The 22,002-nt window shown below is 26.8% G+C and overlaps 2 protein-coding genes across 4 annotated transcripts; both read right to left on the reverse strand.

The window, feature by feature from the left end:
• Positions 1–7,781: 7,781 nt before the first annotated feature.
• Positions 7,782–12,014, reverse strand: LOC101261444 (alpha/beta-hydrolases superfamily protein). Of its 2 annotated transcripts, none has more exons than NM_001324443.1 (5): positions 11,914–12,014; positions 10,597–10,859; positions 9,711–9,922; positions 9,155–9,422; positions 7,782–8,300 (listed from the first exon to the last, which is right to left on the reverse strand). In NM_001324443.1, exons 1-5 carry the CDS (start codon positions 11,936–11,938, stop codon positions 7,995–7,997), a joined length of 1,074 nt encoding a protein of 357 aa, NP_001311372.1. In that variant the 5' UTR covers positions 11,939–12,014; the 3' UTR covers positions 7,782–7,994. The 2 variants fall into 2 exon arrangements, with proteins under 2 accessions (NP_001311372.1, XP_069144778.1); XM_069288677.1 differs by lacking the exon at positions 11,914–12,014 and adding an exon at positions 11,033–11,057.
• A 7,201-nt stretch (positions 12,015–19,215) lies between these two features.
• On the reverse strand, positions 19,216–21,731 carry LOC101260564 (uncharacterized). Of its 2 annotated transcripts, XM_004246487.5 has the most exons (5): positions 21,597–21,731; positions 21,054–21,316; positions 20,611–20,822; positions 20,214–20,481; positions 19,216–19,721 (listed from the first exon to the last, which is right to left on the reverse strand). In XM_004246487.5, the coding sequence occupies exons 2-5, from the start codon at positions 21,312–21,314 to the stop codon at positions 19,416–19,418; spliced, it is 1,047 nt and encodes a 348-aa protein (XP_004246535.1). In that variant the 5' UTR covers positions 21,315–21,316; positions 21,597–21,731; the 3' UTR covers positions 19,216–19,415. The 2 variants fall into 2 exon arrangements, with proteins under 2 accessions (XP_004246535.1, XP_019071011.1); XM_019215466.3 differs by lacking the exon at positions 21,597–21,731 and having other exon boundaries at positions 21,054–21,511.
• Between the last annotated feature and the right edge of the window lie 271 nt (positions 21,732–22,002).

The following is a 22,002-nucleotide window of genomic DNA, read 5'->3' on the forward strand; positions in this document are numbered from 1 at the left end:
AAAATAAAGTCACAATAATATTGTGCTTAACTGTTCATATATGTGTTGAATTAGCTATGTGTTATTTGATCTCCTTTGACACTGAATCGATTTGAATATATCATGTGTAAAAATTGATATATCGATATTTAAAACTAATCAAAAAAATGAAATGGATAAATTACTCTTAATTAGACATCTTCGATTTAAGCTCAAAAAAAAAATCAAAATGAGAAAATCTTTTATCAACTAATCTTTCAAAAATTTATATAAATCTGAATTAATCAGAGCACTAAATTTTTAAGAGAAAATGCACAAGTACCCCCTCAACCTATACTCAAAATCCCAGAAACACACTTATACTATACTAAGGTCCTATTACCCTCTGAACTTATTTTATAAGTAATTTGCTACCCCTTTTCGACCTACGTGACACTAACTTGAAAGAAAAAGTCAACCAGCGTTGAGCCTACAAGATAGTGCCACGTAGACCAAAAAGGGGTAAAATATTATTAATAAAATAAGTTCAGAAAGTAATAAGACCTTAGTATAGTACAAATGTATCTTTGAGATTTTGAGCAAGGTTGAGGAAATATTCGTGCATTATCCCAATTTTTAAAAATAAAGTGACACAATAACTATAATAAAGTATAATAGTGTGTGATTGATTGTATAAGAAAGTGATTGGTGGGGTCACTAATATTCTTGCTTTGCTTTGAGGAAAATTCCACTAAGAATGACAAAACTAATTTAATTTGTTTGGTGTGCTGATAAAAGAAGATGGACATCACCTAATTATACACACTTGTACCTACTTAAAAATAATCTATATATATTGTTTAATATTTTAGTTTTGTTAAAAAAATCAAATTAAATAAGGTAGGAAAACGTTTTATTAGGTGTTTGAATTTGTATCTGAACTTTCGCCAACTATTTTACAGAACACATATATAATTATTTGAGTTTCATATATATCTGAACTTTTATGAAAAGGATACCAAAATATTTTATGTTTATATAAGATTCAAGAAATTTAAATTATATTCTAATAGGTGTGACGTGAATAACGTATTTGACACTTGAAATTCTTTTTTATCGATGGTGATCAATCATACTGGCTAATACTTTCTCCGTTCTATTTTAAGTAAAAGATAATTATTATTTGGGAAATCAAATAAGTTTTTTTTCCTATAATTTTCTCAAGCTTTTTAACATTTTGAATCATTAGTACGTTGATGTTTAATTAAATTTTAGGCAATTTTCAAAAATATTAATTAATTTATAATTCTAAATAAGTATTTCAATTTTTATACATATTTTACACTCTTTCACCCAAAATAGAACAAATATAATAACTAAAAGCATGACACCAACCATTATTTATATAAATCACACAAATATAACTTTAACGTCACTTCAAAATTACACTAAATAATGTATATTGTTTCAAAAAAGTTAAAATTAAAAAAAAAACATCAAAATGAAAAGAGTGCCACAAAGCTAAAATTAAAGAAAGTTATCAACACATTTAAGCAAAGAGCTTTCGGTGTCATTTATTATATTTTGAATCGTCTATTAAAAAAATTTCTGACTTCATCGCTATTATCAGATAATTCACATAATTTATTTTTTTAAAATGATATATCTTATATTTTAAGATTATTTACTATTCATCTTAATTGATGATAGTTTCATTTTTTTCTACTGTTTAAATTTATTTTCGACGTAATTATTATAATTTCATTTTACTTTCTTTAAATATCGATATCATATTAAAAAAAGTCACATGTCCACTTCATGTAACTATATATTCTTTCGATGACTTAATAATCTAAAAATAAAATAACTTATATTAAACAATTTATATAGAATAAGCTCATTTTTTTAAAAAAATAAAATAAAATACTAGCTCCACAACATGATTGTAGTTGTTTGTTGAATTGAGCTACCATTATTACAAATATTTTAAATGGAAAAAAGTTGATGTTGTGAATTCCAAGTAATTAAAATTAATAATTATGTTTTACTTTGAGAGTTTGCCTTAATCCTTACGTTATATTATATATATAACATGCACAATTTTTATATGTACTTTATTATTAATTAATTCAATTCTTTAAGTATTTTCTTTGTCATGTTTTTCCAAGTTTTATGACTTTTGATACTATAAAATTGTATTCATTAGTCAATAAAACCTGCCGGCGTGAAAAATAAAAAAAAGTTAGAAAAAAAATCTTAAATTATTGTGATTTGCATAATATAATATTTAGTTTTTAAATTAGCCGTTAATATTGTACATGTAAATAAATATAAAAAAAATCACTTATTAAGTGTTGAATAATATTTTTAGGAATATGGTAGAAGTATTCCTACGTTATAATCGAGATTTCAGACACACATCTAAACTTAATTTGGATTATTCTACTCCTTGAACTCAATTTTTTTCGTATTTTTGTGCACCTTTTGTGCTGAGGTGATACTTTCAACCACCCAAATTTATTGTGTCTGTACACACTTACTTGCACGTGTGTAAATATTCATTTTTTTAATTTCTACCTTTTTTTTAAAAATATTCCTATTTTCTTTATCTTGTATTTGAATTAAGTTAATATACATTTATTTTGACATTTGTTTGAAATCCACTTATTTTTTCTTTGCCTTCATTCATTGTGTTTTCTCTTTTATTTCTCTATTGATTTTATTTATTCTTTTTATTTTCTTTATCTTTCGTTTTGATTTAATTTGAAATTTAATTCCATATATCTTATACATAAGTGGATTTCAAACAAATGTCAAAATAAATGAAAAATTTTTTTTAAAAAAAACATTAAAAAAATAAAAACATTAAAAGTAAAGGTTACTTTTAATTTTTTTTTAAAATACATATTTTTTTTTAAAAAAATAATTAAAAGTGACAAAGATAATAAATTAATTAAAAGAGTGTATATAAATTAATTAAAAGAGTGTACAGTGAGATATAAATTAAGATAAGTATATTAATAATAAAAAATAAAAATAGACAACTCTCTCTCTATATATAAGTTTTTAACATCAATAAATATGTATAGTAACTAATTTGATAGTGTGAAGCCATTTGATGAAGACAATGTAAGTTTGTCTCAAAGAGAAAAATATAAGTGACATTAAGAGTATATTTTAGTTGTTTTGACTTTGATAATTAATATCAGAGTCAGTCATTAACAAGATAAGTATAAAAATGTCAAAGTAATATTTTGGGGCTTGACTCTCCGATTTACGAAATGATTGACTATCTTAACATATAGCTTTGCGACACATATATAGAAAAAAAGTTATACAAAATATTTTTGACACAACATTATGTTACACAATTACACTATTATTACAAGGTGTTTTTGGGGACAAAATTATTACGTTACGTTATGTGATTAGCTACGTTGAAAAAGATTATTACATCACATTTTTGGGGACAATCTTTATATAATGAAAATGAAGTGTAGAAAATTCATGGAATCTTTTTATGTTGGCCAAAAAATAATTCATGGAATCTAATCATATAATACCTTGAAAATGAAAGGGTTGAAATAGAAAAGGCACATGAATATTCCTTTCAAACATAACTTTTGTTAACCATTCGATATTTGAAATTTATAATTTTGAATAATTTATATTTTGTGTAACAGTTATTTTATTAAGAAATATCGCTTTATATCATTATCATATACAATGTGAATGAGATATTTTATCGTAATTTTTAATTTTATTAATAAAAATATCTCAAATTTAAACATAAAATATCTAATTAATTGACTTGAGTTGAGATTTTATTAACTTACTCAATAATTCAGATAAACTTTAATGTTTATCAACTTACACGGTCAATTATGTCATCATTAATAGCGATTGGACTATACATTTAAAATATAATAAAATAGGAAACTAATATTTACAATTGTATACTTTGTGATACAATTAATTAATTTTATTAATTTATGGGTTTTTGGTAAAACCAGAAATGGATAGACAATTAACTTATTATTAAGATAAGAATAAGGTTTAATATTAAGATTTAGGAGTTTGTACTTTGTAACCTATTATGAATAGTTTCATTTGGTTTAGTGCTTATTTGAAAAAAAAAAAATCTTTTCAATTGCAATATTTATATTTTTTAAAAAATATTTTCAATAAAATCAACCAGAGGTTGGTTGAGCCAACTAGGTTTGGGCTCAATAGTATGGTTAATGGGCTTCCACTCAACTCCCTTGAGTTTGCTCGAAATGGGTCGATTCGGCTCGTGTTTTATGGGCACTAACATAATATTTAATTACGTGTTGTTATCAACAAGGGTTGAAGTAGAATATATATGATCCCTGCGATTTAATCATAGGTTTCAAGTTCGATCATTGAGTATGTAAAAATCTCGTTAGAAAGTGTTTATCCCTTAAATGGACCTTAAGTGATATGAACACAAATTAATCGAATCCCCCAATGCAAATACAAGACCCTGAGTGAGAAATCAAGAAAAAATTGTTGTTATAATTTGAGGAAAAATTAGCAACTTATTTACGAAAAATAGCTACAGTTAAAATATTATTAAAAAAAGAGACCAATATCTTGTACTTATAGCAAACCCTTCCTCCTCTCTCCCTCTTGCGCTCTGCTCTCTCGAGTCTCGCCCTCTCTCTATGTTTCTCTCTCGTGCCAATAAGTAGAAATACATTTAAATGTTTCATGTATCAATTGTATTCAATCAATTATAGGCGAGAGTTTAATACTTTTATTTCAATTGTATTTTATATTTTTTTATTAGTTATATTTGTATTCGTGTGAAAACGATGTGCATTCATTCTCTCTGTCAAATGTATTTATATCCAATCAAAAAAATTATGAATGCAGTTGTATTCGTTGTATTTCAAATACAATTCATATAAAATAAATAAATATTACTATACAAAATACATTTCGTTGTATTTCGAATACAATTCATATAAAATAAATAAATATTACTATACAAAATACATTTCGTTGTATTTCGAATACAATTGATACAAAATAAATACACAACACAACGCAAAATAAATATAGAATACAAAATAAGTACAAAATACAATGCAAAATAAACACAGATATAACATAAATAAATACAAAATCCAATCCTCTCTCCTTCCTCTCTCGATCCCGTTCACCTCTCTCGATCTCGCCTACTTCTCTCCTATTAATATCTGTTCATCTTAATACAAATCAATTTGCAGTTGTATTTTTTCCTCCAAAATTCGTGAAAAAAATACTCTCTTCTCAGATTTCGCTCCCCTATCTCCTCTTTCTCTCCTAATATTTTATTGTTATTCCTAAATGCTTAATGTTTGCTATTTTTGAAAGTTTCCTATAATTTGACGATAATTTGTTGAAAGAGACATTGAAGTTTTCTTTTGTTGAATTTTGTGGGCTTTTGGGCTGCTAATGTACATGCAAATGGGCTAGGAATTAGTTATGGGCCTTAATGAAATGTAGAAGAAACTAGAGACTGGGCTATTTAAATCTCTTTCCCTCCAAAATTTTTCGTCGTAAATCTCTTTTTACGATAACTCTTTAGTACATGACTCTTTTAGAAAATCAAACGTTGATTAGATGACAATCTAATATTTTATCAATAACGATGAACCACGTGTAAGCCAACGTTGGACCTTAGTTTAACATTGCTCACGAGATTAAGTTTCAAGAGTTATATCTATATAATTTTTTGAAATATGGATAATATTAAATGACAGACTCAAAAGAATCCTTGATCGTACATTAACCCTTTCCCTCTCTCCCCCTCTTCGTTTTCTTTTTTGTGTCTCTATCGAATATTGACATTCATTTTTGTCAGTCAACTAATCTGATAACTATATTCACGAGCTAAGACTTCGAAACATTACCAAACTAAATTCCAAAAGATAATAAACCAAATTCCAATGTAATATCTCACTTTCATGAAACTTCAAAGCACAATTCTGACCACAAATAGCAAACTCATATAATTTGACTTTTCATTTTTTCTAATATTCAAAAGGTTTTCTTCTATATGCACTCACTCCACCTTTTTAGGCGTCTTACTTTTCTCCTTTTATTTTTAATTAAGAATAAAATTATATTTATCGATTATCACTCCACCATGATTTTTATCAAACACTATTTTATATGTTGGAAACGTATAGCTAAATATAATTGATAAAATATTACAAAACGGTGGCCACCTAGGTATGACTATGCTCTACATGAATACATCATATACGATTTAGATCACTAAATATTATCAATGTTTATGTACTATCGATTTGAATTAATTGAATAAGTAAATTTAGGGTACAAAATGATTATAAATTGAAAAAGATTATAATATTCCAATAGTCTCATACATATAATCATGAGTAATAGCTTTTTCGTCTTAATTTATGCAATCATATCTGATTGAACATGATTTATAAAATAAAAAAAAATTAATATGTAAATTAAATGCATATACATGGAAGTTAGCTTTTTTAAATGAGTGACCGTGAGAATCAATTAATTACTAAAAAAATTATTTTTTTAGGAACCAAAAAAGAAAATGTATTGTTAAAATTGAGACAAAAGAAGTACTTAACTATAGCAAACTATTTTCTTTGAGCGATTAATATATAGAAGAAATTGGTATATCAAATAATTTTGTATCAATGAGGCCTACTAAAGGAGAAGGGGGTGAAAATATCCAATAACACAAAATTATCATTTTTAATGTTATAACATAAAATTTGATAAAGAATGAAAAAATCATAATCATCTGACGATAATTTTTAAAGTTAAAAAAACTAAAGTATTACTTTTATATGTGTCATCATGCTATGTTTTATAATATTATTTTTATTGAGTGTTTATCTAACCAAAATCATGCCTCAGAACGTCATTAATGTTTCATTTAGAAGTTTTAGTTATTTTAATTAATTAAATAACTCTTTTTTTTTATGTCCTGTTGTATCAAATAGATGAGCTTATCAAGGTATAGAAAGGTTTTTTCTTTTAAAAAAAAATATTGTATTATAGTTTCGATTAAATTAAATTGACATCACCTAAAATCTATTCAAGAGAAAATTATCTTCTAACAAATCTTTTTCATATGCAGAATTTATATTCAAAACCTTTGATTAAACATAAAGAAATTTTATCTATTTTATTAAAACTTTACCGATTAAAAAAATAAATTATTTATGCTTCAAGATAGTCAACTAATTACATCATGCATTAAAGTCTCAAACAATTAACTAGGAATTTATAAAATAATAATAATAATAATAATAATAATAATAACAATATTTTTTTAAAAAAAAAACATGTATAATGCCATTCGTTGAAGTTGTTCCTTAATATTGTTGGGGACTTAATTTATCCGTTCGATATGATACTTAAAAAAATTGTGATATGACATTTTGATTTTATTTAAAAAAATGTCATAATATTGTACTTGTTCAAACTTAACACGATTTGATTTTTTTTCAATGTCAAGGAGCTATTCGATAAATTTAATATATACATCTCTTAAATATTTTTAAAAAATAAGTTTTTTTTCAACTTCGACTTCAATCACTTTTTTCTTTTTGAAATTCAACCAAATCATACTTGAATAACTGTATAATTTTATAGTACAATTTTTTCTTTATCTTGATATGTTAAACCTGATTTAATTTTTCTCTTATTAATTTTGATAGCGTTATTTAATAATTTTGATATATATATATATATCTTAAATACCTTTAACAAGATTTATAATTTCATCAAAATGAAGAAACTTAAAAAACAAGACTACATTGATGATGAAATTTGTATTAATTAATTTCATCTTATATCATCTAGGACAAGGCCCCAACTAGTGGCCATTACACAGAGCACACAAACACATGTAACATGTTAAGTCAAAACAAACTTTATCAAATACCCTTTTTCAACTTCAAACTTTGATTTCTCTTTTTTTCGAAATTCAATCAAATCATATCTGAACGTCTATATCTCTCTGTATATCGTTATATTTCAAATTTTTCACCAAGTAAAAATGTTTTGATAATTTTATCTCCCATTCCATCAGCATAAGGAAATAAATGACCACCCCCTTTAATTTCATGATATTGAATCCATGGTAATTTTTGTGCAATATATCTTTGTAAAATAACAGGTACAAGTCCATCTTCATCACCTTGCCATAAATGGACAAATCCTTCATTTTTATCAAATGGAGTTTTTAAATCCATTGGATCAAATTCCCATGTACCAAATCCAATATTTACATCTCTATGGAGTGATTCAAATTCCCCTTGTTGTCTTATTTGTGCCTGAAAAATAATGGATTAATTAACAAATTAAGTTATTTAAAAAAGATTGAAATATCGAAGGGGGTTCGAATCTAAAATTTGAGGTTATTTGGGCAAAAATTGAGCTAGTTTTAAATTGAATTTTAATCCTGGTTAGTTAGAGTTCGAAGTAAAGTCATATGTCGTGGGGGAAACAAAAATGTCACCTAATTTTACTAGATACTTATAACTTTCCGCCCGTACATGTACGACATAACTTAGTACATCAAGACTTGGACAGAAGTGAAAAGATCACTTGATAAATTTTGTAAAAAACATTAATATTTCAAAGCGCATCTATTTACGTGACATTATTTAAATGCCCAATAGAAAGAATACCCCCTTTTGTAAAATAATTTTCCTTCAAAATTTCTCATTTTTTTTATCCTTCATTACATAATTTTTTAACCACACAAATATCATGACAAGTACCAAAAATCTTCTCTCCTAATCTCTGTGCCCAACCAGATAAATTCACCTAAAAGTGAAATCGAGGGAGTATTAAACCCCGATCCCAACATTTCAAAAGTATAACGAGTTCAGTGGTAAAAACATAAAGATTAAACCTATCAAACCTTGAATCTACATCTATGTCAATAATTATATAAAAGTCAATTAATCTTTCCTAACCTCCGTGCCCAGTCAAACAAACACTTAAATGTAAACCAAAGGAAGTACCAAATCTCCAAACCCATAATTTTTTTTTTAAGATAACGACAAACATAACGATTAAGTACTAAAAATATAAAAATTGAATAACGTAATGAGTCAAGTTTAAATCCTAAATCCTCACCTACATCAATTAAATTAAGAGCAAAGTACAAAATTATACTTACCCTATATTTTTCTTGTGAACCAGCAAATCTTGGTGCTAATTGCATATCTTGAGTTTTAAAAATATCAGGGCTATGAGCTGCAACACTAGAAGATGGAAAATATTTTTGAGTGTTCCACCAATATGTTAACCATGGGAGATAGTGACCAACTCTAAGTGTCCATTGATCAGGCAAAAGTTGATCATAATATGATTTTGTTGACAAATTTGATGGGAAACCAGGCCACCAATAGTTAACCACAGGTGTTAGAAGTGTTGCTCCTGCCAATCTGTTACGTTACGAGTTTACGTTACGTTATATACACTCACAGTATAAAACAAATAATTTACACTAACACTTATTCAGTGTAAGTTGGAAAGTAGAACAGTTTTGAAGGATCTGACACGCATTTGACAACAATATTGGAGAGTTGTTACAAGTTGCAAATAATAACATCCTATCCAGTATGATTTCACAAGTAGAATCTAAAAAAGGTAGACGTACGCAAAATTATCTAGAAATTGTTTCAAAATGACGATGCTCAACTCAAGAAAAAACGATTTAAAATGATCAATACCTGTGAGGAATGTACTTGAGAAGGCCCCAAACAGCTTGTCCACCCATAGAAAATCCAACAACATAAAATTTGGATCCCAATTCCAATTGATCTGCTAATTCTTCAATATCAAGAGCTAAACTCTTTGGTGTTCTTTGTGGATGAGGATCACTTTCACCATAACCAGGTCTATCAATTGACACAATATAGATTCCCAAACTCTCAATAACATCCTGCACCACAACATATCAGCATAGCAATGCCAGAGTCAGAAATTTATATAAAAGGAGAGTACGTTGTTCAAATTTTTCAAAAAATATTATCACACACGTATCAGACCTACAATACATTCAGAGGATTTAACACGCCTCAAATAATATTTTTAAAAAATCCAAACAACATAGCTAAGGGGATTTAGAAAGAAACTACAACTTGTGACCAAATTTAAATAGTGAATCCCCTTTCTCACTACACTAAATCTTTTCGAGATTATTCAACCATTTATATATATATAAAAAATAAAATCATTTTTTTCTTTTACTCGCACGATTGAACTTCTTAATTGAGATAAAAGAGTTCGAATGAACCCCCTTCCACCCTTCAAGCTACGTTTCAGCCTTCATCAAATAGTGACAAAACGAGAAATTTATATGTCACAGACGATACATATTATTTGAACTTGTGACCAAAATAAATTTTTAAACATCAGGTTATACCTAAACTAGAATTTTTTTTTTCCATATCAAGAAAATTCAACCATTCATATTGACCGATAAGAACTCTTTTTTTCTCTATCCTTAACAATAAAAAAAATTTCACAAATGCGATTAAACTGAACCCCCCTTAGTCCTACCTAACTCCACGGACTAGCCTAAAAAATTGAAAAGAAGGGTAAAAAGGGAATTACTTGAGAAAGGGTGCTGGCAATAACAACATCATGTCTACAACAATCAAATCCATGGATGAACACAATTTTGTACTTTGCTTCATTTTTCGAAACACCTTGTTCTTTATACGCCAAATGCCTTCCATCGGAGAGTTTTATTCGTGGTGCAGTGATGAGATTGCCTCCGGGAGAACCACAAATTTTTGGAGGAGGTGGTGTAATTGCTTGATAAACATATGCCAATAATCCAATCAAGAAAAGTACTACAACTTTTCTAGTCATACCTAAAATGTTTAACAAATGTATTAACTAATTTTTAGAGCTAAAAATCAAGAAAACAAGTTAAAATGTTCATGAAAAATGCATGAATATGCAAAATTAGAAAAAGAATGAAACAATTCCATCAAGATTGCAACAAATTAAATGACTGAATGACAGTTATAAATGTTTTACCTACCTCTAGTATAACTATTTTATACATTGACGTTAAATACGTGTGATCCAGTGATCAATAAAATAAATCAAGCAAAAAAAGATAAAAATGAAAAGATGATTTCTTTCCATCGAACCAATTAAATATTAGAGGATAGAGTTATTCAGTACTTGTAATCTGGAGATAGTAAAATTAAGTAACTGATTGAATAGTCTAGTTTTTCAAAGTGACCGTTACTAAAAATAAATATTTCCTTCGTTTAAAAAAATGACCTAATTTGATTTGAAACGAATTTTAAGAAAATAAAGAGACTTTTAATCTTGTGATTCTAAATTAAAGTTATGTCAAATGTATCAAAATGCCTTTAATTTTGTGGTCTTAAACATGTCACGTGGAAAGTTAAAATTAAAATGTTGCAAAAAAAGGAAAAGAATCATTCTTTTTTAAAAAGACTAAAAAGGAAATAAACTCATTCTTTTTTAAATGAAGAAAGTAACAAAGAGGAGTTTTGTGCATTTACAAACGAGGTGATTTTTTTCTCGACTATCAAATACCTCGTGACATAAGTATCGAATAACTCTAATAATTAAGAAGATCAAGACATATGAAAAGAAATTTACTTTAACATATTTTGTCTCCATTGAAAATTTTAAACTTCGAATTCTCATAATTTTCACTCATTTCATTAATAGCTGGACTCTTTCCTTGGGAAGAAAATTGAGGGATGCAACACAAGACCCTTCCTCTTATTAATTCAACATGTTACAACCAACATCTAAAGCTAAACTAAAAAAAAAAAATCACAAAACATGAAAATGCTTAGACTATGTTTCTCCAATAAAAATATAACAGTATTTCAAATATAATATGAAGAAAAAAAAAGGAAAAAATGAAGAAGAAAGAACCTGAGGTAGTAGGGGACTCTGCCATTTTTTTTGAACTTAGTGTAATAATTGTGGTGACTCTTATTGATGTCCTTGTTTTATAGTAGTTATAAAAGATCTAGAAGAGAGGAGCTACATAGTTTGATTAATATATCGAGACGTTATGGATTCAGAATTTTAACTTTATAATTTTATTTTTTTAATATATTTTTAAAATTTATAATATTTTTTATATTTAAATTCATAATTAAACTTGGATGATTTGACCCTCAAATAGCGTTACATAAATGATTATTTTAAATAAAAAAAATATCTTTTCTTTTAGACAAAATAACAAGGCAAGTGTATCACACAATTCGAGATAAAAGGAGTAATTGTTACTCCCTGATTTTTCCCAAATTTATCTAATTATATATATATATATATATATATATATATATATATATATATATATATATATATATATATATATATATATAATGGTATGTCTTAAATAGAATGATATATTTTAAAAAATTGAAAAATAATTTAATTTAAACTTATCCTTGTAGCTATAAAGTATCTTTCTATTTATCTTAAAGCATGTATTTCAAAAGTTGTTTTAAAGTAAACTTTTATATATATTCAGTCAAATATTATTATATTTATTTATTTCCTAATTTTCAGTAATAATAGATATATATATATATATATATTATATTACTAAATTCAAATAAAATCATATATATATATATATATATATATATATATATATATAAAAGAGGTCAACTTATTATACACTCGTAAGTTGTAATCACATGTGCACTATGCCGTTGGTTCACCTAGGAATATGAGGTGGCGATGATATCAATGTATACATTTTATTTTTATTTACTATATTTTACTTTATATATTTTAATTTTGGCAAATTATAAAAATCAGATATTTTTTTATTTAAAATTTTAATCTATTTCTTAAATGTTTATAATTACGAAATTCCTCAGACGGACATAATAATATAAGCGCTGCTACATTAGAAAGAGGGTCAGACAAATTAATGGACAAAAAATCAGAACGCTGATACATTAAAAAGAGAGTCAGATTTATTAATGAAGGGTCAAATATATTAATGACCAAAAAATTAAAGTGCTAATACATTAAAAAAGAGTTGGATACACACGCTGATACATTTTAAAAAAAAGGGTCTGATAATTAATGACATTTTTACTTAAGAGAAAAATGAAAAAATTTATAAAATTTATTGAGAATAATGGTAATAAGTAAATTAAAAAGTAGGATTTTTATAATTATTCCTCAATTTATATAGGCAAACGTTCAAGTTTTAGAATTAAATATTTGAATTTTGGTTGAGGAGATGATTTTTTTTATTGGTTATGAAATTTATATATTTAAATAATAAGTAAAATTATTATAAATTGTAATAATTGCACATGATATATGTTAAAACCATATTTCGTAAATAATATTTCAATATGTTACAATATTCTTATATTAAGATTATAAAAATTTGAAAACTCTTTTTTTTCTTTTTTTAAAAAAAGAAAAATAATAGATCATGTCAAGTCAATTAACTTAAAATAAAATATGGGACTACTTGTTAAATGGACCACTTGGCCTTGGAAAAATTTGTGCATCACGCAAATTGAGATTATTAATTTAATGAATACTTAAATAATATTTAAATGTCTAGTAACAATTCAATGAAATGTAGATGTATAAGCAATAGCTAATTTTTATGTATACACGATAATTTAAAATTAGAGTAAACTATATGATGAATATTTAATATTCATCGATCATATTAACATAATAAAATATTTCAAACGTTTCGAATTATTTTGGAGTAATTTTCATTCAACGTGTTTAACACTTTTTTAATATAAGATCCAAAAAAAAAATAATAGTTTTTTTAATTGTTCTTAGACTTTATTTTACTTTCAAACCCTAGAGGGATTAACATGCTTTGTAGATATAATTGTGAAACACGTTAAATGAAATGGTCATAGAACTTTGTGAGTTGGTGACTGATAAAATTAAACCATGAAACACAACACAAGTTCAACTTATCGAGTTAATAATTTATTTATTTATAACTCGATTCATTTTTAGTCATTCAATTTATTCGTTTATTTAGATTTTCTCGGTAAATTCATAAGAAACCATATTGATTAAAATATTTTTGTAATAAGTATATATTTGGTAATCTTTGGATGCATTATTTAGTAGGATATGATGTGTGGTATCCTCTAAAGTGTTTTGGTTTTGATTTTTGATTCCGATTTAATAAGTTTTTTTAGAATAGATCCTAAGTTGAAAAAAAACATCTTAGAAAAAATTTATATAAAGATTCATCATCTTCAAATATTCTGAAATAACTTATAGAAAAAAATTAATTGACGTCCACAAATTAGATCGATGGCAATAAAGCTTTGTATAACTAAATTTCTCAAAGGGAAAGTTATTTTAATATTCTTCTTTTTACTAAGCAAAACTAAAATAATTATTGAAAGAGATAATGATTCGTTCACTCTTGTTAATCTTTCATTAAGTTGAATTAGATTAAATTAATTTAATATTTTTAAAATTTGAATCTAAATTTATAAAAGAATTTTCTAATGGTGATTTTATTAAAAAATATTTAAATATTAAATTCTTAGTTATGAATAAAAAAATGCTTATTACTTCACATAATATTGTCATATGACTGATAAATGACGATTCACATATGTCCTCAAGAAAAATAGTGGGGGAAGTTATGGTTGTTCAAAATCAAATAGTAAAAAAATTATTGTTTCATTTATTAATGTGTTATTGTTTAATTAGTCGTTTTGATAATAGTTTTAATTATTTTTTTATTATTATATTATCAATTATATCTTAGTAGAATAATTTAACATGTCTATCAATTAATAACTGATAAATTTTAAAATTAAAATGAACCGATCGATAAAAAATAAATATATTACTAGTAATTGTTATTTAAATATGTCAAATATTTCTTAAGGAAATGATTAAATTTTATAATTAAAAAGTTTTTACTTATGAAAAAGTTACTGATTAAGGCTTTGGACCGGCATCTCTAAGCCGCCACTTCAAGACTTTTGGATTTGAAGATTTTATTTTCTAAAAATTTTTATCTCGAAAGATGATTATATTAAAGTTTAATTAAATTTTATTTTATATTAGAAAGTTTTTATTAAGGTGTAAAAATATTTTCTAACAAAGTTTATTTTATACCTAAGAAGTATCGAGCTTGAAACTTCTAATTAAAAATTAAAAAAAATGTTTATTATTTTATCACCATCAGTATCGATTAATATTAGATTATCTCAAGTCAAATATGTTTTTTACCCTTTTTTTTGTCTTTAATTATTTTAATTTTTTTTCAATCCTTTCTAGACATTTTCTGACATTTACATTTGATTATATTTTACATAATCTGTGACATTAAAAAAAAGTAAATACCGAAAGTAACATGACTTGTAATTTAGATAGTAATAAATCAAGATGTGACATGAATTGAAGATTTCTCGAGCTTTTGAATAAACTTTATAATATAAAATATTAAGCATATTTTATTATTATAAAAGCATATCATTGTCCAATATAATCCAATTTTTAGGAGAATTAATTATTACTAGATAAGGAATATATGTCTAGAGTATAGAACACATGTTGGATTTTATTGTCATGACAAAATCTTGCCAAACCCTAAAATAATGTGACATGCATACACTATTTTTAATTTTTTTTTATGATGTCTTGTTTTATAATTTCGATTAAGTTAAATTTATGGTTTTTTTGGTTAATTTGTTATTTTATGGAGATATTTTAATAAATCTATATATTTTTTAAAATTTTCTTGTGATTTAAAGATATAAATCTTATTAAAAAAATTGTTGGATTACGGTCACGAATACAATTGATTTAGTTTTGACCATTATGAACCATAAAGTCGTTAACACACAATAGAAAATTGATGGAAAACTATATAATTAGATATTCTCGTACGTACTATTATTATCTATACTTTTAATGTATTACGTATTTTAGTATTATTAATTAAGAATTTTTTTTATATATATTTTACACTTAAATATATGTAATTTTGCTATTAATATATAAAAATAGAGAGAGAGACAAGAGAGATTCGTATGTATCCCAGATACATACGAATCACACTATACAAATGCTTCTAGCGTGATTTGCGTGTACTTGTGATATGATATATTAATACATGAGAGAGTAAGAAGTGTGATGAAAGAAATGCGAGAGAGACAAGTGAGATTTAGTAATTTCCTTTAGTTATTCTAAAGCCCATTAGTTAAACAAGTTTTTCTAATACCGAAAACTACCTTATTAGACATACATACATATACACGTACATACATGCTATCTATACTTTCAGATAATCATATATTTTATAATTAATAAAAAAATTCTATACACCTAGATACATGTATTTATCTAGATACCTGTATTTGTATGTCTATGATATGATTTGTATGTATGTGGATTCTGGAATACTAGATACATAGGAAAATGATGGACAAGATAGGAGGAAGGCGGCGAGATTGGTTATATATCCAAGATATACACAAATCCACTTGGATACAGTGTACCTAGAGCAAATTACATCTAATTTTGACATCATCATGCGTTTTGAGATACATATATTTGAACACATCTAAATCTGATAAAATTCATAATATTACAAACTATCTAAATAATAAACTTCAATCCTAAACTAGTGAAATTTCGATAAATTAATTTTACTTTTATTTTCCTATTGTGATAAGTTGTAGAATTATAACTAAACAATAGCAAAGTTTGAATATACCTATCTATATAAAAGTAGCTAACACTTTGATTCACTAAAAAAATTAAAGTAGTAAGAGAATAATAAGTAACGAACCTCTATATTCTTTTCGATCAACTGCAATAAGTAATGTATACATCTTGTAAGATATTTTCATAATTAACTTTTAGATTCACGAACTTAAAATTACAAATGAAAACCTCGAATTCTAATTTAATTTTCAAACTTTTTTTTTGGGAACTCTTAAATTGTTTTCTATATTTTGTGTGTGTTTATATATAATTGTGTGTGGGGGAAAAGAGACGTCAGAAGTTCTAGTTAGCTAGCAAGGTTATTTATTATATTTTCTATTTTTAGCCTTTTTTAAAACTTAAATCTATATCGAAAAAAGGTTTTTTTGTTGATTCAAATATCATAAATATGATCCTTATTTTGTTTTTATTTTCTCCTCGTCTTTTTCCTTTTTAGCGGTCAGAAATTGTGAACTTTCAACCGTGTATTGAAGACTTGGTCTTCAATACATAATGAAAAAGATGAGGAAATAATTCATCATTTTACACATATAAAGTAAAAAAATTATAAGAAAATGCTAAATCACGATTAATAATATTATAATTTATTGCTAAAATTAGATAATAATCTAATTTTTGTCTATAAAGTTAGTGATATATGAGCAAATATTAGACTTAAGTCTAATATTATTCTGAAGGATAATATCTAAATAACAGCCTGAAAATAATTTTCCTCTTAACCTAGGCAAATTAAAATCATATAAACAATTAAAATTTCAAATATCAGAAAAATTATAAAAAAACAAATAATAGTGTCAAATCAAATAAGTTTGATAATTACAAGAGAGAGACCAAAACAAAAAAAGAGAAATAATAATTCTCAACTTTATTAATTGGCAAGCTACGACAAATAGCATTAAAGGTTTGAAAATTTAAAAAGTATATCTTCTTGTAGCATAATATATATACATAATTTTTTTTATTATTTTTTTAAAAATATATTATATGTAGAATTAATTGTTGATAAAATATTTATTTATTATTTATTAAATGACACAATAAATACTCTAGCTACCAATGCTATTCATAGCTTGCCCAGGCAATGAAGGCACGTACCTAAGTGCATTAATTCCTAAATCATCTAAATTCAATAATTTTAATTTAAATAAAATATAAGATTAAAAAATTTGTAATTAGTCTTTTAAATAAATTTTGAGGTCGATAAATCAAATAAATAGAACTTCAAATGCAAACGGATATAAAAAAAAGAGAAAATTGTATACATAATAGCAAATTATTAATTTAAATTTAATGTAATAGTCATAGTTTGATTTAATTGTACCTCATAACAAACTGTTGTTATTTCGCTTCTCTTTCTTGTTGAATCTCGCTCGCCACTCTCGTTATCTCCATCGCCTCTCTCGCTTTTTATACAAACGCAAATGTATAAAACACGTTCGTATTTGTATAGAGCGAGAGAACATTGTAAACATACATATATTTTCGTTTCTCTATCTCGCTTGTACAAACAGAAAAGAAATGTATAAACTGTGTTCTTGTTTGTATGAAGCGAGAGATAATTGTATATATACATGCAAATACATATATTTTCGTTCTACACACTTATTATCATATAATGCAAATATTTCCTTACCCATTTTTCTTTTGCATTTCTCTCTTTCTCGATTTATACAAACACAAATTGATCTTTTGCATATGTATACCAAGACAGAAACAATTTATATACAACTGCTTTCTTTTGTGTATGTATAGCGAAATATATATATTTATGTTTGCTACGGAGCGCAATTAAACAAACTATACTTACAACATATAAATATAATTTCTATTTTTACTACATGTGAAAGTTGCTCAAAAAAATTCAAATATTTATTTCACAGCCCGATCTAAAAACATAATTAAACTAAAATTACTAAAGTCAACTAAACGTGTGATACAAAGTTGTGCATCGTTTTCATCGTCAAGTTGGTTTGTCCTGTAAATTTATTGGCTTATATTAACATTTATTGGAAGTAATATCGGTCTATTATCACAACTATATATTTATATAAATGAAAGTTTCAAGATTATAATTGTGTGTACCACAATATTTTTAATTCCTATCGCGAATTGACGTTAGTAAATATTGTTTAATCTAAAGTCGATTTTTGAGTGCATTAGGGTAGACAATCTATTTCACATGTCCTTTCTTTGACCGTGCTAATATAAAATGCTTTATGAAATCAAGTTACTTAGGGATTGACTTGCGTAGACCATTTAATATTTATTTGCGTGTATGGAACGATACTATGTCATAAGAAAAATATGACTTTGTATTAAATTTGATTGATTGGGAAACATATTTAAAAAAATCAATAAGTAAAAATTAAAAAATTTGAATCCGATGTGATTGAATTTTATTTTATCAAATATTATCAGAGGTTTGAATTAAAGACTGAATCACAATATAATGAAATATAGAACAAAAAAGAATTAATTTCAAATAGAGTACATATATATAACTTGCAACAAGAGCATTTGTTACAAGAACTTTAATCTATGTTGCTCCAACCCTTAAAAGAATACTGTCGTATTTGTGTCATATTTTCCAAAAATACATACATTTTGGATGATCCGATACATGTTCAAAGATAATTTTTTTTTGAAAAGTTCGAGCAGCATAGCATAGACATTTACAGAACGAAGGTCTCTCCAAGTAAGAATGTCTTCATAATCTTATCTCCCATTCCATCTACATAAGGAAACATGTGACCACTACCTTTAAGTTCGTGATATCGAACCCAAGGTAGTCGTTCTGCAACATATCGTTGCAGAACGACTGGTACAAGACCATCTTCGTCCCCTTGCCATATGTGAACAGAGCCTTCGTTGTTAGGGAACGGATCTTCTAGATCCATAGGGTCGAATTCCCATGTCTTTATTCCAATTATCATATCGCGATGGATGGACTCGAACTCCCCTTGTTGTCTAATTTGTGCCTGAGGCCATGAATGAACATTTTTTCGATACTCAAACATGTAATATACTAAAAATATACAGTCATATACCAAAAATTTGAAAACAACAAAGTATATAGAATGTACATCAAGCAAATATAGCACACTAGAAGTAGCTTTTTTAGTACTATCACCGCGTAACATTATGCAAAGTTGTACATAAAGGAGATTAGTCAGACTACATGAGACACCGGTCTCTATCATTTCAGACAGAGGTACACAGTTTTGAAAGTCGTGTTAGAAAGGACACTTAACATCAAGCTCTACCTTTACATATATTGTGTTCTTTTTTCCCCCCTTCAAATGAACGAACGATGGAAAATGAGGGGGAAGAGAGAAGGGGAAACGTGACACTCGAGCATTTGAAGTCATGTTACAACTACGCGTAAACTTGTGTACTACATTATATTAGCATACAAACTTGTAATATGTAACAACATGTTGTCAAGATTATTAAGACGATCAAGTTCTCACCCGATATGGTTCTTGAGAGGCATCAAACCTCGGGGCTAATCGTTTGTCCTGAGTTGAAAAGATATCGGGGCTGTGAGCTGCAACGCTAGAAGAAGGGAAAAACTTCTGTGTGTTCCACCAATAAGTCAGCCAAGGAAGATAGTGAGCAACTCGAACTGTCCATAGATCCGGGGCTGGCATATCGTAGTATGGTTTTCCTGTCAAATTTGCAGGAAAACCCGGCCACCATATGCCAGCCACAGGCGCTACAAGCCCTGCTCCCGCCAATCTGTTACACAATTTGCAGAGAAAATAGCATCTATCACAACAACATACACAACGTAGTCCCATAAAGTGGGGTCCAGACTCCAGATTGTACGCAGATCTTACCCCCTATCGTCTATTTCCGATACATTACCTATGAGGAATATATTTAAGACAGCCCCAAACTGCTTGTCCACCCATGGAAAATCCTGTTACATAGAATTTGGATCCCAACTTCAATTGATCAGCTAGCTCCTCAACATCGAGAGCCAAGCTCTTAGGCGTTCGTTGTGGATGAGGATCGCTTTCCCCATAACCAGGACGATCAAACGAAACAATGTATATTCCCAAACTCTCTATAACATCCTGCAACATAATAGGAATTAGCGACAGACAAATTCTGTACTGACGTATAATAACTACAGTGTCAGTGTCAGAATCAGAAATTTATGAAACTTAACTACAATGTAACATCTTTAGACCCCTTTTTCAAAACATTAGTACAATTTTTTGACGAATGGGATACACAATTGAACCTCGATCCCTTATTCCTACCTACAAGATCGCGAACAAAATAGAAGGTAACAAGTGCATTACATGAGAAAGTGTGCTTGCAATAACAACATCATGTCTGCAACAATCAAATCCATGGATGAACACAATTTTGTACTTTGCTTCATCTTTCGGAACACCTTGCTCCTTATACGCCAAATGTCTTCCATCGGAGAGTTTTATTCGTGGTGCAGTGATGAGAGGGCCTCCGGGGAAACCACAAATTTTCGGAGGAGGTGGCTTAATTGCTTGATAAGCAAATGCCAAGAAACCAATCAACAAAATTACAAGTATTTTCCCAATCATACCTAAAGAGCCAGAGCACAATATGGAAAATAAAGACACAAAATGTTTGTTATAATATCGCATCGACAAAACACAGGAGAGATAAGTAACAAGGAAAACAAGTAGCCTTAAACTCTAGTGACACATTTTAAAGCCGTACAGGTCTAGGTTCAAAGCATAAGTTAAATTTAAGAATCACAACTTTACATAAGTTAATAATTAAGTTATATCAATTTTCAGTTTCACATTCTTTAAAATATGACCATAATTTAAACTTTTAGAAAAGAAAACAGAGAAAAGGACCTGAAGAAGAACAGAAATTTGCTATCTCCTTGTGAATGATTTTTGAGAAACAATAATTGGTGATAATATTGTGTAATCTTATTTTTAATTATACCATTTCCAACAATTCCAAACAAGAAAATTGGGACAGACAAAAAGACAAAATTAGGTAAGAATTTGGTTTGTTTTAATATTTTTTATTTGTTATTGTGTCTAGTAAACTCCGCTGAGTTCTCTAGAATTCAGTAATTTTGATTCAAATTTTATATATTTCTGAGGTCTGTTAGGGTTGAATCCACACACACTTGATGAATCAAGAACACAAGAACTTTCAAAAGAAAGAGATGAGAGATCTAGAGAAAAAGAGAAAAACCAATATTTCGTGGTAACACTCCGTGAGTAAACTTCCACGACGGTGGGATATATA

Source organism: Solanum lycopersicum, chromosome 9 (genome assembly GCF_036512215.1).
Source record: "Solanum lycopersicum chromosome 9, SLM_r2.1".
Lineage (NCBI taxonomy): Eukaryota > Viridiplantae > Streptophyta > Magnoliopsida > Solanales > Solanaceae > Solanum > Solanum lycopersicum.

Excerpts from the sequence above, each read along its gene's own strand:
- LOC101261444 (NM_001324443.1), bottom strand. The coding sequence starts at position 11,938 with ATGGCAGAGTCCCCTACTACCTCAG. Across the intron at positions 9,923-10,596 it reads TTGCCAGCACCCTTTCTCAA|GATGTTATTGAGAGTTTGGG; the intron begins GTAATTCCCTTT and ends GTTGTGGTGCAG. Across the intron at positions 9,423-9,710 it reads CTCAAGTACATTCCTCACAG|ATTGGCAGGAGCAACACTTC; the intron begins GTATTGATCATT and ends GTAACGTAACAG.
- LOC101260564 (XM_019215466.3), bottom strand. The coding sequence starts at position 21,377 with ATGCGATATTATAACAAACATTTTGTGTCTTTATTTTCCATATTGTGC. Across the intron at positions 20,823-21,053 it reads TTGCAAGCACACTTTCTCAT|GATGTTATAGAGAGTTTGGG; the intron begins GTAATGCACTTG and ends ATTATGTTGCAG. Across the intron at positions 20,482-20,610 it reads CTTAAATATATTCCTCATAG|ATTGGCGGGAGCAGGGCTTG; the intron begins GTAATGTATCGG and ends ATTGTGTAACAG.